At 34.1% G+C, this 15,926-nt stretch overlaps 1 protein-coding gene across 3 annotated transcripts in view; it reads left to right on the forward strand.

Annotated features, from left to right (window-relative positions):
- Positions 1 to 15,581, forward strand: part of LOC123866107 (zinc finger protein chinmo) — a 74,379-nt gene extending 58,798 nt beyond the window's left edge. For all 3 annotated transcript variants that reach the window (XM_045907481.1, XM_045907476.1, XM_045907468.1), the window contains exons 3-7: positions 2,705 to 2,928; positions 3,839 to 4,149; positions 4,812 to 5,014; positions 5,539 to 5,736; positions 6,094 to 15,581. In XM_045907481.1, the coding sequence (XP_045763437.1) occupies positions 2,705 to 2,928; positions 3,839 to 4,149; positions 4,812 to 5,014; positions 5,539 to 5,736; positions 6,094 to 6,287 (1,130 nt within the window). In that variant the 3' untranslated portion in view covers positions 6,288 to 15,581. The remainder of the gene's footprint in view (positions 1 to 2,704; positions 2,929 to 3,838; positions 4,150 to 4,811; positions 5,015 to 5,538; positions 5,737 to 6,093) is intronic.
- Positions 15,582 to 15,926: the final 345 nt, after the last annotated feature.

Genomic DNA, 15,926 nt, shown 5'->3' on the forward strand with positions numbered 1-15,926 from the left:
ATACAAGGAACCAGAAGTTTTGAATTTCCGCTAAAACAAACACATCATTGTTAATCATGCAGGAAAAGCAGGCCACCGAACAGGGCGAGCAGTGCATATTGCACCATACATACCCACTTTTGTGCTAAAGCGGATTAAAGCAAATTAAGCTTATGTACATTGTTTTAATAAGTTAGTACTATTATAGATTTAATTATTTCAAATCGAGTTTTAATTTAATAAGTATTAGGTAATTAATTTTTTCAATATTTCTTAAAACTAAATGTCAGTCAAATAATATATGTTTTTAAACAGATTCAGGCCTAAACAAAGACCATGAGATGACGGTCAATACTAAATTATTACCTACTGCATTTTAAAACGCTATTTTTTACGCAGTCAACCACAACTATTTTTTAACCAATTTTGGGATTTTTCGTGATAAAAAGCAGCATAATTTTGTCTAATCCCAGGATACAGGCTATCTCGTTACTGAAATTGGTCGTAATCGGTGTAGCGGTTTAGGCGTAAAGAGATACCAAACAGATAAAGTCACTTTCACTTCATTCAAATTCATTTCATTCGTATGGATCTAAATATTTTGCTAGATCTTCTACACCCAATAGTTATTTAACTAAAACAAATTAATTAGGTAAGAAAAATAAATAAATCAAAAAGTCATTTCATAAATTAAATTATATTATTAGGCTGTGAGTATAAAGTGCAAGAATGTATTTACGTATAACTAAAATTATAACTAATAGTGAACAAGGAAGTGTTTTATAATTCGTGGGCAGAGTTCGTAGGAGCGGAACGCACTATCTTGTTAGGCGGATTACAGACTAAGCTTTAGAAGCTGTTATTAAAAAAAACGCTTTTTATAAGCAACTAGCGTTTTAAGCCATTAAAAAATATTAAATTGCTTTAGGACATGCATGCCTGAGAAAACTGTCAGAAATGCAGTTCCTTGAGGAGAATGTTATGGAGAAATTCATAATGTTCTCAATGTAGTCCGATGCCTTTGATGATTGCTCTCATAGCAGGTAACTACCGTCAACGTCCATCAACATAGGTCCCTAACTACGTGGGCCAGTTCGGGTAGCTCCTTTGTTCTGCACTTATCGCACGATTGCTCTTTCGACGCCTTCATTGAACATGTACAACACGTATTATCTTCTATCTATAAGTATAATATATAAAAGCGAAAGGTCACTGACGTACTTACTGATTAAACACGAGATCTCAAATACTATTGTACGTATAAAGCTATAATTTAGCAAGTAGGTAGTTGATAGTTAAGAGATGTCAGCTAAGAGTCGCGGGCAACAGCTAATATAATATATTATCCATATTCACGTTTTACTGTGCCCTGTAGCTTAGACTATACCTATTACCTATTATATTTGAAAAAAAAGTCATAGGATTTATCAGAATATTATTGCACGTTACACGCGCATGCACCTAATTTGCATTGAGCGTTTGTGCTCAGCCTAATCGACGTGTGACGGAACTTCCAAGGTTACGAGTTTTTGTTCCGCGGTGTGACGTCATACTATAAAATGTAGGCGCTCTATTATATTATGTAGGGCTATATTATGCCCCTCAAATACATAGTTATATCAAAATAATTTTACATTTTACAAAACTACTATAATAACGTGTGGATATAACCCCTTGGAAACTCTTCGATTTTTCAGTAATAAGAAGTAGCCTATTTTTATCTGTGGGATGCAGGCTACCTCTTTAATTGTGCTGTAATTTGGAGTACATAGATCCGAACTCAGTCTATATGTTTAGTTCGGTGCCAGTAAAAGGTACAAAATGCAACAGTTTCATAAGCTTTTTACAACTCAAAAGTAGTACTGATTACATAGAGATCGATGTATCCATGTATGCTACTTTTAACATTATATTTTGTTTACGTGCAGCTTTTTTCACGTATAACTCCAAGGTTGGCGTATTTTGTTTTGTTTTTAAGCTGACGTAACGAACCAAATTTAGGTGCTATTATCACACAAATGCAATACATAACGCAATAACAATAATGGTTAAAATGTGTTTTAAATGAATTAAAAAACCTAAACTAAACACGCATACGTACACACACACACACACACACATACGAACTTTCGCCTTTATAGTAGGTATTAGTGTGATAAGTCAAAATTTTAGTATACCAAGACACGTATTCGATATATTTTTGTATGTTGCCGACGATTTCATTGAACTCACTTCTGTGAATTACTCTTTTGCCCCGGTGCAGGTGGCCCTCTCGGCTTACAAATCCTGTTTACGGTTATACTTGGCACGTGGAACATTATCAACAGATACTCTTTTAATTATAAAGTGGAAGATTAATCTAAGTATATGATAAAAGAGTATGGATATGACACACTCCAGAAATGCGGGGGTCTGCAAACTTGTTTCGGTACATGACTGATGACATATTTTTTGAAAAGAGCAATTGCCGACTTTCTTGCTGGTTCTTCTTAGTAGGACGGGCTTTCCGAACCAGTTGGTAGATTCACTTGACGATTTAAACGCACATTAGAACTCTTCGGCTCCAACGGTCACCACTTTCTATAACAAGCACGGTCGTTGCAAATTCAGCTTGCTGATGGTTTGGGCTGTATCATTGACCTTGGTTTTCATCCTTCACAGAAACTCCTAACATAGCTCGCTAATGCTAAATAAAAAGCTAATTTGAAAAATGTCTTTGTTCCAGGTCGCCAGTTTAAAGCACATAAGGTGATCCTGGCGGCATGCAGCAAGCACTTCCAGGAGTTGTTCGACACGGCCCCGCCCAGCCATGCGGGCGCCTGCTACGTCATCCTCGAGGCGACCACCGCTGACAACATGCAGGCCCTCCTCGAGTTCATGTACAAAGGAGAGGTGCATGTCAGTCAGGATGCACTCTCCAGCTTTCTCAAAAGTGGGGAGAATTTGCAGGTAATTTTATCGGTAGTTTTTAAGCATCTACCGCTGACAACATGCATGCCCTCTTCGGGTTCATGTAGAAGGGGAAGTACATGTTAATCAGTCAGCTTTTTTAAAAGTGGGAAGAGTTTGCAGGTAATTGGTGTAAGAAATTAAAAACTCGGTAATTTTGAGGCATCTACCGCTGACAACATGTAGACCCTGCTTGAGTTAATGTACAAGAGAGAAGTGTATGTCAGTCAGGATGCATTCGCCAGCTTTCTCAAAAGTGGGGATAATTTCCAGGTAATTTTATTGTTGTCAAAGACTTTAAAGAAGTTAAAGACTCGGTAATTTTGGAGCATCTACCAGCTTTCTCAGAATTGAGGAGACTTTGCAGGTAATTTTATTGTTTTCAAAGACTTTGAAGAAATCAAAGACTCAGCAATAGTCGGGTGCAATTCTGTGTGAGTGTCTAGAATGGCTTTTCTTAAGCATTTACCAATGATAATATATGCAAACCCACTATAAATACCACATCCCAAAATCGGGTAGAATTTGCAGGTAATTTTAGGCTGAAGAAATTAAAGACTCGGTAATTTTGTAGCATCTACCGCTGACAAGCTGACAACATGCAGGCCCTCTTTGAGTTCATGTTCGTGACTGAAGTGACTCAAAATGGTTAGCGGCCACTGATATTTTTGTCTCTATCACTTGTATGAGATTATGCAACAGAGAGAGCGCTATACTAACTTCTTTTCGTGGATAGAGTATAGCTGTTCCAATTGTAATAAATATTTAACTGTCGCTTTTGTTATTTATTTATGTACTGTGTTATAACTGAGATAATCAGTCCTAAGAGATATCGTCTATCCATAGATAAGCTAGTTTGGATGGGTAAGTATTCACTTAGTTTTTAAATCTATATATTCTTCATTTTCAGGTTAAGGGCCTATCAATGGAAATGTCCAACGACGCGTGGGTGAAGCAACAAACCCAGCAATCCTCAGACCGTCACCAGGCGCGGGTGAAAACGAGTCCGGTTTCCGGGTCAGGCACCTGCGACGTCCAGGACGCAGCCCAGCCTCAATCCCACCCGACCACATTCGCCCCCATGCCGTATAACTACCCTGGAAGTGGTGGTATGGGTCGTTATGCCCCACCGGCACACTTACCCATACACTCGACCACACATCGCAGACCGCCCCAGCCCAAACCTTCGCCGTCTCAGAGTCCACATACTAGAAATTACAGGTAGGTTAAAAGTATGTATTTTTTTTTTCAACGATTTTGTTTTATTGCACAGGTTTATGATTGTTTCACTTAATATACTAGAATATTAGCGGATACCCGGTTTGTGCTACTGCGCTAAATACAAACATGTTTTGTTTTTTTTGTTAGTCTAAAAACATATTTGCATTATTGCCTTTCTAATGAAACCAGTTTGGGGTATATCGGTTGATGGTTTCAAAGTCTGTAACGGGCATAGGTAGAAACATTTTCAGGTTTTTACAAAATATGGTTGTGAGTATAAAAATTTGTTTTTATAGAAAGAAAATAGAGGTTCTCAATTCGATTCATTTTTTAGCAGAAAGAAAAATTACACGCTCATTTTTTCGCTTTCTAGGTATTTTTTAGACTACACTAAATGGAGGGTAATTTAAATAAAAGTTAATGTTTATAGAGAGAGTTTCCTAATAGAGTGGTACGGAAAACATTGGTTCGTTTGTGATTGACCATTCGGTTGACCATTCAAAATGGTTAACGCCCACTGAGTATATTTTTGTCTTTGTCATTTGTATGGGAATACGTAACAGAGAGAGAGAGCCCTATATTAACGTCTCTCCATCGATAGAGTAAGTAAGTTATAACTTGACGTTTTATACAGACTTATGTTTTATTCTTATATGTTTCAGGCAAAGTTCGTCCTCGTCACACTGCGGCAGCGTGGTCGACGAGCCCGACACTCGCTCCTCGCCAGGCGCCGGCGCGAGATATGAAGACACTCCCGACTGCACGTCCACCCTCGCCAACCCAGTCAAGAACAATGGATACGAACGGGCCGCCTCAGCTAATGACGAAATGATGGAACGCTTGTCAAACGACCAGGGCGCTGAAGGTGAGGTTATCATCTTCATCACCATCATCATCATCAACCGGTAGACGTCAATTGATGGGCATATTTTTTAAAATAATAAATTAGCGAGCAAACGAGCGGGCGGGTCACCTGATGTTAAGTGATTACCGCCGCCCATGAACATTTACAGCACCAGCGGTACCGCCGATGCGTTGCCAGCCTTTTAGGAATTTTTGGTCCGCCCTTTGAATAACTCCATGTTGTAATCTAGTGGGAACACCGCCGATGGAAGTTGATTCCACAATTTAACACACTTTCTTGTAGGGACATTCACACGCCACTGTCTTGCGCTGCCTGAATCCAGCAGCTCCCAGTGACTCGTTACAGGTCTTCCAGAGTCTCTGCAATAATACGAGGTTATACGTAGCAAATATTTCCATTTATCGTGCAAAATGTTGGAAAAAATACCCGAGTACGGAACCCTCGATGCGCGAGTCTGACTCGCACTTGGCGTGTTTTTTAAAAAAGGTAATAATTAGTTATTAATTCACACAATTGAATTTCAGATTTACGGGTGAAAAGTGAAGGCGACTACAACGCCAGCGGATACAACAACTCACCGCCCCCCGCCGTGCCCATACCAACCACAAACTACCACGACAAGCCGCACGACACATCGCCTGTACCGCCCAAACCAAGTCCTGACAACATATGGCCAGCAAAATTGATCACGAGCAAATCCGGTGGAATCGCTACCGCTGATGGTAATGATTCTTTTTTTTCTTAGGCATTACAGTTCAGATTGAATTCTTCTCTTTCATTGATGTTCGTCTTTCTCGTATCTACGATTGTACAGGGTGTAGCCAGAATGCTAGCAAAAACTTAGCATTATTATTGTACTACCTTAATACAATCCAATGCAAATAATCCATTGGCCTTATCTTGTAGTTTTAGCAATTTAGTATTTTTCAAACTCTCATTGCATAGCGCGCAAACCTACGACGAGGAATTGAGTTCAGATGGACGGTCAGCGGAGGCTTAGTTATAGGGTCCCGTTGGCACCCTTCGAGTCAGGGACTCTAAAAATGAGTGGTGTAATGATTACTATTTTCATCTTTCAGGTAAAAAATTAAAATGTCCATACTGCGAGAGATTGTACGGATACGAGACGAATTTGCGCGCTCACATCCGACAGCGGCATCAAGGCATACGAGTGCCGTGCCCGCACTGTTCGCGCACCTTCACGCGCAACAACACGGTGCGGCGCCACATCGCGCGCGAGCATCAACGCCCTCTGGCCAACCATACGCAGTAAAGCTGTCCTTTTATTTTTTAACTTTTATCAACCGATCTACCTCTGCTCTTTCCGACGCACGCGGGCGATATCGCACGATTTTATCAAAAAATATGTGCATAAACTATCAAATTTAAATATAATTCCTAAATATGATAGTTTATTCTGTAAGAATCCGTGTAATAATGTAAATCGAGGTCCCCCGCGTCGCGTCACTACTCTTTGTAACTTGCGTACAATAAAATACCTCGTTGATGCATATTTTGTAACAGTAATCTACCTCAAAAATTGATCTTAAGATTTTTTAAGATTTTGGAATTTTGCGATACTAATTGTTACTTAATTTAATATTCACGTGTGACTTCGAATGGTTGCTCAGTGCTCGTCTCTATATCTGGTACCGTGTTTAAAACATATTGTACCTTTATTATTGCACCCTCATCGCGTTTACGTACCTTAATTTGACTGTGAGAATATAAAGTTACCTTTGTTAGACGATTTATTTTGAGCTCTCGGTCGAGTATGACATAGCTTTTATTATATTATACTGAGCTAGGGAATCTTAGAAATGATGTTGAGACTGATGGTCATAGGCTTAGTGTATGTAAATAATAGGAGAATGTTGTATATCGCCTTGGCCTAGGTTGAGACATGCGTTTGACGTTGCACAGTGGCAAAATAATTCTACAATATTATACTTTTATTTACACTATTCTATATCCATTACAATAGACTGTTAAACCGGGTTAAGTTTATTTTATTTGAACACAACTGTGATACAATAGAACAGACTCTATATATTATTATTAATTTTTGCCACTCTGTTCATTTTAAGAGAAAATAAGAACGTGCGGGAAACGGACGCAGCAGTTCTAGAAACAGTTTTGTACTGTACAGTCGAACGGTTTTAGTTTGTACAAAGTACAATTGCCCTAGATGCATAAGTAGGTAGGTGAAACGTGTTAAAAGAAATTGCGTGTAAAGTTGGACGCATGAATGTGTTTTTGCAGTTCATTACCGTCGGTAGTTCCAGGCTCCTCCACGCGGATGTTACTATTGAGACCAAATAATTATATGTTTTTTGCGATGGTGTCGATTTTAACATTCCGTTTTAATATTGTTTTGCTATAGTACATATAGATGAAGGCCACTTATTTTAAATACCTAGTCATTTCAAGTGCAACCAGTTGAGATTTAAAGAATAATTATTTAATAAATAATTATAAGAGCACTCGTCGGTGTTATTGTATTATAATATTTGTTGTGTGGACACCGTCGATGCTCGTTAACTATTTGAAATATTTTAATACACTTAGATTCCGAACTATATACGATTTTAAGTTGATTTTTTTTGCAAAGCAAACGGGACAGTGCCAAATAAACCTCAATTTTAAGTATCACATCTACTATTTATATTATTTTTTGTTATAAGTGTGAATGTAGCGACTGTGTGTATTATTCCTGATATTTAGGAATATGTTGCATTCATATTTATTATATTTATATTTTAGTGTATATTTAAATTTTATTTTTATGACAAACGCTTTACAAAGGCTCAGTGATTTTATTAAATTACAGTTGTAGTTTCTGTCTTTTTGTTAATTGGGAATTCCCGAATAATTTACCTCATTTAAACTTATCGCATTTAAGAGTTTTGCTATATTTACACTTCGCTGATTTAAGTAGTCTTTCTAGTGTCAGTATGGATGGGAATGTCGTTTCTAATTTAAGACAAACAAAGATAAATTATACTATACTGTCTCACTTTAATGTACCTATTCTTAAAATATTTCCTGTACAATTTTAAAGATGCTATTTTTATTCTTAACAGTAAATCGTAGAAGTTATATTCAGTTCAGATAAAGTTTGAGCAATTCTTTCAAAAAATATATTTTCAATCTGTTTTTGTCGATTTGTAATTATTCGTGTTGAAGACTCGACTTGTGGACTTAAGAATTTAGCGATGGCGATGAAATTTGTCAAAATATTAGGTTTGCCTGCAATAAACGATAGAAAAAAAAGAGTATGGCCCAAAATATAAAATTGTGAAGAAAACAATAAACTTGGATTTGGTTGAATCGTGAAGGCAATGCAATTTATTTGAAATATTGCATTTTTTTAGGTAAAAAAGAAAAATGTAAATTATGATACGGTGAAAAGATTTGCAAGCGGCAAAAAAATATAATTTTTATACCAAAGGCATCGAAGAAAATAAACTGTTTATAATTTGTATCTCAGACTACGGAATATGAGAAAAAAGGATTTCTTTATTTTATTTATTTCCCTGTTTGAGCTACGATTTATTAACGTTTGATATTTGAACACTAATGTCAGCTTTTTCATTTTTTTATTTACCTATCTTATTAGCAGTGCCTTCAATTTCACTATCGGAGACTTGGTCAGTCAGGATGTCGAACGTTAAATAAAAAGAAACCCTTTGACGAACGGATCCTTATTGATTCATTTATATTATTATTAATTATTGTTTTAAATATTTGGAATTCTTGTGTTAGGTGTATTGTTAAGAGCAAGTGTTTTTCTATTTCGGTTTAATTGTTAAATTTATTTTTTACTTTCTTTGAGAAATTAGGTAAAAGGATAGAAGTCGAGTATTCTGTTCTGTCCTTTACGTTTTTCATTATGAATGAAAAATTCATAGATGTGATTTCTTTTGACATTTAATGTTTATTTGTGATACGTAAAAAGGGAATTGCATTAATGCATCACGTTTGAGCTTTTATTTTTTTCAATGTTGCGTTTAATTTTTATGTTTAAGGGGTACTTATTGAAGGATATCCGAAAAGTTGACACTAGATCGCCATGTTTCTGTAACTTGCATCACTTCTTTCTAATACTTGTAAGGTACAAATTAAAAATCACGATATCATAAGTCAATTTGGATTGTTTACATCTATTTAGTTTTCCTTTTTGGATAAGTTATCCACGTGGTCGTATAACAATTCTGTACGTCACGGAATATTTGAGATCATGTCTAAATTAAGTTTTTTCATTGTTAAAATTTAATATAAGCGGACGATTAACTAATGGTCCCCAATAGTTTTAAATGTTGTATTTGATGTGATAAGGACTCTCACTTAGTCGGTGTATCGCAATCCCCTTCGGTTCTGGTCGATCTCTCACGTTTTTAGTGATTGTAACTCTGTTTAGAAAATGTGCAAATAATATGTTGTATAGTTTCACTAATTGGCATGCGGCCGAGGACTATATTGATGTTATGGATATGAGGAACAATAGAGAAATGGTTATGTTCGGTGTTAATGTTTGGAGCAAGTGAATGAAAAGTATAACGTTAGTAGATATACAGATTTACGATTAAATGCCACTTGTAAATTCATACAATACGATAATATTTTGCCTACATTAATGCAATCATTATAATATAGCTAGTGTCCGACCGAAGGTCGATTTTTGGTCGATGCTGAAGCTGAATAAATCGGCTAGCGCCACAATCTTCGACCGAATTCGAAGGTTTAATAACTTTATAAAATTCAACTTCAGAAAGTTAATGTTAATGGTAATTGTAATTTAATAATAAAAAATTACAAAGAATAGAAAAAAAAATGTTAATGGTTATCTTGTTGAATTTGTCATAAACGGCACTTCGAAATAATATCAACCTCGCTCCCCGCGCGTTGCCTCTTCCATTGCCCTCTTGCGCATTCGTAACAGTTTAGTCAACGTTTGACGTACAATCCAAGAAATTTAACATCCACGTTGCCCGCACCTTATCCCAAGAGCCAACACAGTCAAATGGACAGCCATTAAATATTAAATTCATTCACGGTTTTCGTAACACTGCCATATTATATTGGTTAAATTGATTGCATTAATTGCTAAAAAATAATTTGGTAAATAGTTTGGTAGATTTATCAGGTGATAAAGCTCCACTTTATTTCTCTAATCAAACACTCAAAACTGCATTTACGATTTCTTTGGTGGTAGTAATGGCTCCTGTTTGGGATCATAAGTGGTAGGAATAGTTTAGGTATTTTTTTAAGTTTTATTTTTATGTAAATATGTCGCGATATGTCGTGATGGTAAAGCCAAAGATTGTTACGGGTATGGTGACCCTCTGCCGTCACATGGGCTACGCAGTGACTTTACATTCAACCTGTTTGGTCAACATTATGAAAAAAAATGATCGCTGGTCGAGCCTCCAATGTTGGTTACTTGGTTACAGTAAAAATTATACCGTTGAATGTAAAGCACAGCACAGCCCGACTAGTACGTAAGTTAATCTACCTCGAGGAATATAATTTAGTAATAAATAAGCTTTTAAATAGATTTTTATATGAAGAATTAATGTAACTTAGTCTTTAAGAGAAAAGGAAAAAATAAAAAAAATTAAAGTACAAATATACTACCTCAGGATTCAAGTTGAGTCTTAATCAAATTCTACGACCTTTGTGCAAGTATTAAATTAACGTTTGAAATATTGTGTAGTAACAGATTTTAAGTAATGTCTTGGATCGTTAAATTTGGGATTAAAAACGCAGAGCAATTTTATGTAAAAAAAAGGAGTAATTAGTATGTAAATAAAATGGTTCGGCGTTTGGTTTATACTTTATAGTATCAATAAATGTATATTCTGTCACGTTAATTGAATCTCTGCAAGGTAGTCAGTGCTTTCAACTCGGCGAATATGCTCAAGCAGGGAGTGCATGGAGATTTGAGCGCAATCTATAGTTACCTCTTAGCTGAGTTGATAGTCCTAATAAAATCTAAGTAAGTGTTAATTAGGTTAGTTATTAATAATCTCATTGATGTTCTACCTCATTTAAAACGCAAAAAACCGTTGAGAGATCGACCGTGAGCCATTCAGCGTAATCGTACCTTTTTCACTCTCAGGAGTATAAAACATTTTTTTTTTTCATAATTTTATTATTACTCTTTCCCAGTTATTTCTTGTGTTGCATAGATGTTACTATGTTTTAAGGAGATGAGAAATGAAAAATTATTGTTTGTTAGGTTTCAGCGAATTAAAAAAATGTAACAAAAATATTTTTTTGGTTTCTTTTGTTTCTTCTGTTACCTTATTTTCCTTTTTTTCTCTAATATTTTTCTCGACAAGTTACACCCGTCCATCGTGTTTAACATTTATTAATGTAATTCTAAGTACGTTATTTAAGGAATTGAAAATCGTATAATCATAATCTAGTTGCACTAAAATGGACAGGAATTTGTTTAAGGTAATCATTTGATGTTTTATATTTTAAGGGTGCACTAGTGTCATCGAGGGGTCTCCCTGAGTATTTATCTCTACGAATTTGATAATCAAAGTAATTAGTTATTATAGATGTTCTCTCGCATTACTAGGTAAGTATAAAGTGACGTCATCCGCTCATTTACGATCATCGGTTCTATCACAAATGAATTAAAATACCTACAGTTTAGATTATATTTTGTAATACTTCGTTTTGTTTACTTTACAAATTCTCTTTAAGATCGCATATAACTTGTCCAAATTGAAGCGTAGTATTTGTTAATAAAGCTATCTTTGGTATTGCGAAAATGATTTTCAAAAGAATTCATTTCATAAATGTTTCAATTATGTGCAAAATAAAATAAAGTCACCGAGAAAAATATTTTTCAACAAAATATAGAGCCAGTGAACGCATGGATAATGAACGATATGGTGAAAGAGTTTTATTATTTTTTTATAAACCTATTGAATTACAAATAATTCTAACTAAGTATATTTACACAAGGACTCCATCATTTTCAGCAACAAGTGCTTGGTGTCTAAAACAAAATATATTATTTAAGTAAGTACAGCAAGGTACCTAACGACAGGCAAGCATTTTTTTTTAAATTGTGTGAGCGACTCGCGCATTTATGTTCATAGTCAGAATTTTTTGTGCAACTGCCAATAATAACAACTGAAAAGTTTCAACTAAGTGAAGCGCGAACGCTAAAAGACGAACGCATTAAGAAACTAGCGAACAAAATGGTGTAATTACACCCTTTTACAATTCGCAATTTAATTCAGTGCAATTTCACGAAATAAAATTTTACAGCAGAGTAAATAACTGAAAGGAAGCTGCTAAAACTTTACTGTTTAAAAATATAAACTTTGGATTCAATTCTAGCACAGTTTTAGGCCTAAGTAGGTATTTGCTTGAAAATTAGTTGAAGTGTCGGATCGAAATCAGGAACTTTGAATTCAATGTTTTGCTTAGAAATGAGTTCAGATTTGTTTAAAGTGTGGTTTAAAAAAAATAGATAATATACTATAAGTGTAATCACACCGTTTTGTTCGCCAATAATTTTATTAAAAAAATATCTTAGCGCCTGTCAATTTAGTAGTACATTGGAAAAATCAATCAGTCAAAACATTGCTATTTAATTTTCACAGGCTGTACATTTAAAAAGCACTTAATTTCAATTCGATTCAATTTGTTGATATTTAGTTTTTAGTAAGTATATACATATTGAAAAAAATATTTAAGAATTGGATCATACTTTCACTGTGTCGTTTAATTAGCCTATACACCATATTTTCTTATAAATACCTATAAAATCTATCGTTTCATGGCTGTAAATAAACATACCTAACCATCAACGCATAAGTCATCGAATGTCATCTCATTAAGTTCCAATTATCTCGGTGTCACTTTATGATATTCTTGGTGTCGAATATGTGTGCTATACGTCCCCAATTCTAACTGTTGAAGCCACGAGCACTTTTCTTCAAGAACTAAAGTACAAATTGAAGTCTTAAAATTACCGTCAGTACAAAATATGTAATTAAAGAAAAAGTACAATTACTTAATTATGTCGGATTTTATGTAAATGTTGCCAAAACGTATATTTTTTGGAGCATCCGCTGAGCTATAATTTAACTTAGGTCTATCTGAATAGAGTACAAAATTGAATGGATTCTCTGATTCATAATTATGTACGGCAGCCCGCAGTGTTGGATTAGGTAAACCATAATATTTGTTATTTAATATTATATTAATTCATATTAGTTAGTATTTGATAAAGTTGGGATTTCGTATTAAAAATAGTATCAAAACTCTCTTCTACTTCATAGCATTAATCTCTATGGTAGATAATTTGGTTAAGGGGGTTATTACGGAACTTCAACTTGTATGTTTTTCATAAATGTACATTTCTTTTACATTATTTTTTCTTCTACTCGTGAAGAGCAAGGGTATACACGTACTCGGTAGAGTACAGGCTTAGGATGATAGTGTGTCGATTGTAAGATTGTAATGTAAACCATCATGGTTGTAAAACGTAAGTAGGATTTTGTACGTAGCTAACTAATGCTTAGTAAGAACTAATTGGTCGTCGATGGTGTTTGTGTGTAAAGGGAAAGTGATTGTCTGTGATTTTTTTAAGCGACTTTTTTATATATATGGAAAATAAAATATTGAAATTTCTTAACAGTAAGAATAGCACTCTTGTGATTTTACATTAGATATTTTATTAGTTGATTTCATTTTTTGTACAATACGATAGGGTAAAGTAGAGGGGCGGGGATGTGTGTGGGGGAGGGAAGGCGGGTTGAGTGTACATACATAATATAGATGTAAAAAAATTTAATATTGGCATAATAGAAAAGGGCATTGTCAAGATGTTTTGCAATTTGGTAAGACCATGCGCTTGTTTAAGTTGAGTCGTGTAGGCTTCAGAAACCGCCTCTGGAATCCAAATTTCAGGGGTCCTGATACGAATTTATCCATTTGAGGCTACGCGGCTCGTTAAATATTTAGCGAATCAATTGATTTTTATACAGGGTTTCAGGATATAATACTCTACCTATCAGCAGAATGCTCTAACAATAAATTGGATGAAGTTAAGCCTAAAATACTTAAAAATATCCTTAAAACTTAAGGGGACCTTAAATATTATTGAATCGTTTGACATTTTGCTCACATGTACAGCAAATGGCACTACAAAAGACAGCAATTAATGACTTAAGACGTTGACCTTAATAATTTTATTAAAGTTTCATTAGTTTTAAGAAATTCGAAGTCATCACACGCTGATAAAATTAGCTAAATATCTTAGTACAAAAATGAAAAAATATACAAGTAATATGCTTTCAAAACAAGGGTTAGGTAATTACCTAAAACCCTGTATAAATCTAGCATTCTTAATTTAATCTAGCGAATTTTTATAGTGGTAACAATATTGCGGGTTCTTTTTGTTAGTTTAATGTGAGTAAGTAGTATGTATAAATGTTATGTTTGCTTTAAATTCAAATTGGATATTATACACCACTACTTTTTTATCATCATAAAAAATTAAGGGCGAATAAGTAAAGAAAATTTTTATTGTTTTAAATGTGCAATCGCATTTTTTTTAAATGCTGTTAACAGCAGTGTGTTTTTAGTTTTGTATAAATGTGTGGACATACTATACCCATTTACGCTATGAATAACAAAACGAATTTTATTTACGCTAACAATATTTTGCCCAATTATTGCTATTTTTTTTTATGGATTTTGTAGCACACTCGATTTAATTTTTTTAAACTGCGTAAGCTTAAGTACCTATTGAATTCTGACTAAACAGATTTGTTTTATGATAATAAAAAATCAGTGGTGTATAAATGTGGGCGAGATAGGTTTTGATGAGTGTGAGTGATATGGCTCCACTTTAAGTGTTTCTGGTCTTTTATGGTATTTAGCTTTGTGTTTTCACTTCTCACTATTGCTTAATTGAAGTGCGTGTTGGAGCATTTAAATGTTGTCATCGTATTATGAATATTTGAAGGCCATATTATATTAGTGATATTTTTCTAGTTGAATTTTCGTTTTTTTTTTTTTTATCAATACATATAAAATGAAAAACACTGACTCACTTACTGCCTGACTTATTAATGAGAATGTCATAATATTGATTTACTTTGAAATTTTTGCCCCTCTGTACTAGTCAATAATTATATATTTAGTTAAAAGTATTCTTTGTGTAGTACAATTTATATGATATATTTATCAGTTATTTTTTTATTAAATAATCACGGCATGGTATATTAATAAAATATATTTAAATTAATTAAAAATAGCATATTTATTTTGTTACGATGATTTTTGAAGATCTCAATCAAATGCTACATCGCGCACTACTATTTCAATATAAAATGTAAAAATTCTGTAAAAATCGAACTTTGATACAGGTACTATAATAGTCCATGTGCACTAATTATAAATATATATTGCGTAATAACAAATCCCACGTCACGTACCTACATTCTGACTTAGGTATAGATATTATATGGAAAATAAATTGTTCCATTGTGGAATTCTTAAATTAATAAAAAAATGTTGCTAAAATATATAATTAACTGGTTTTATTTCATATTGTTTTTTTAAACATTTATTTTTCCAAGTTCCAACTATCTAGTACATTGGAAGAGGAATTTAATAAAAAATGAATGATCTCAAGAATTTCAAAGACTGGCCATGGTGGTGAAATTAAAATATTATAAACCTTACCAGGTATCATACACTAATCTCTGTTTTAATGTTACATAATCTACTTAAAGTATGACGAATATATTTTTATATCTTTTATAGATAAAGTACGTACCTAACTACCTACAAAATTAACTAGCAAAAATGCGGATATGTCCTTAACGTGCGAACAGAATATTTAATTTCCAAAATTCTTCTGACATTACATTAC

This window comes from Maniola jurtina, chromosome 1 (assembly GCF_905333055.1).
Source record: "Maniola jurtina chromosome 1, ilManJurt1.1, whole genome shotgun sequence".
In the NCBI taxonomy this organism is placed as follows: domain Eukaryota; kingdom Metazoa; phylum Arthropoda; class Insecta; order Lepidoptera; family Nymphalidae; genus Maniola; species Maniola jurtina.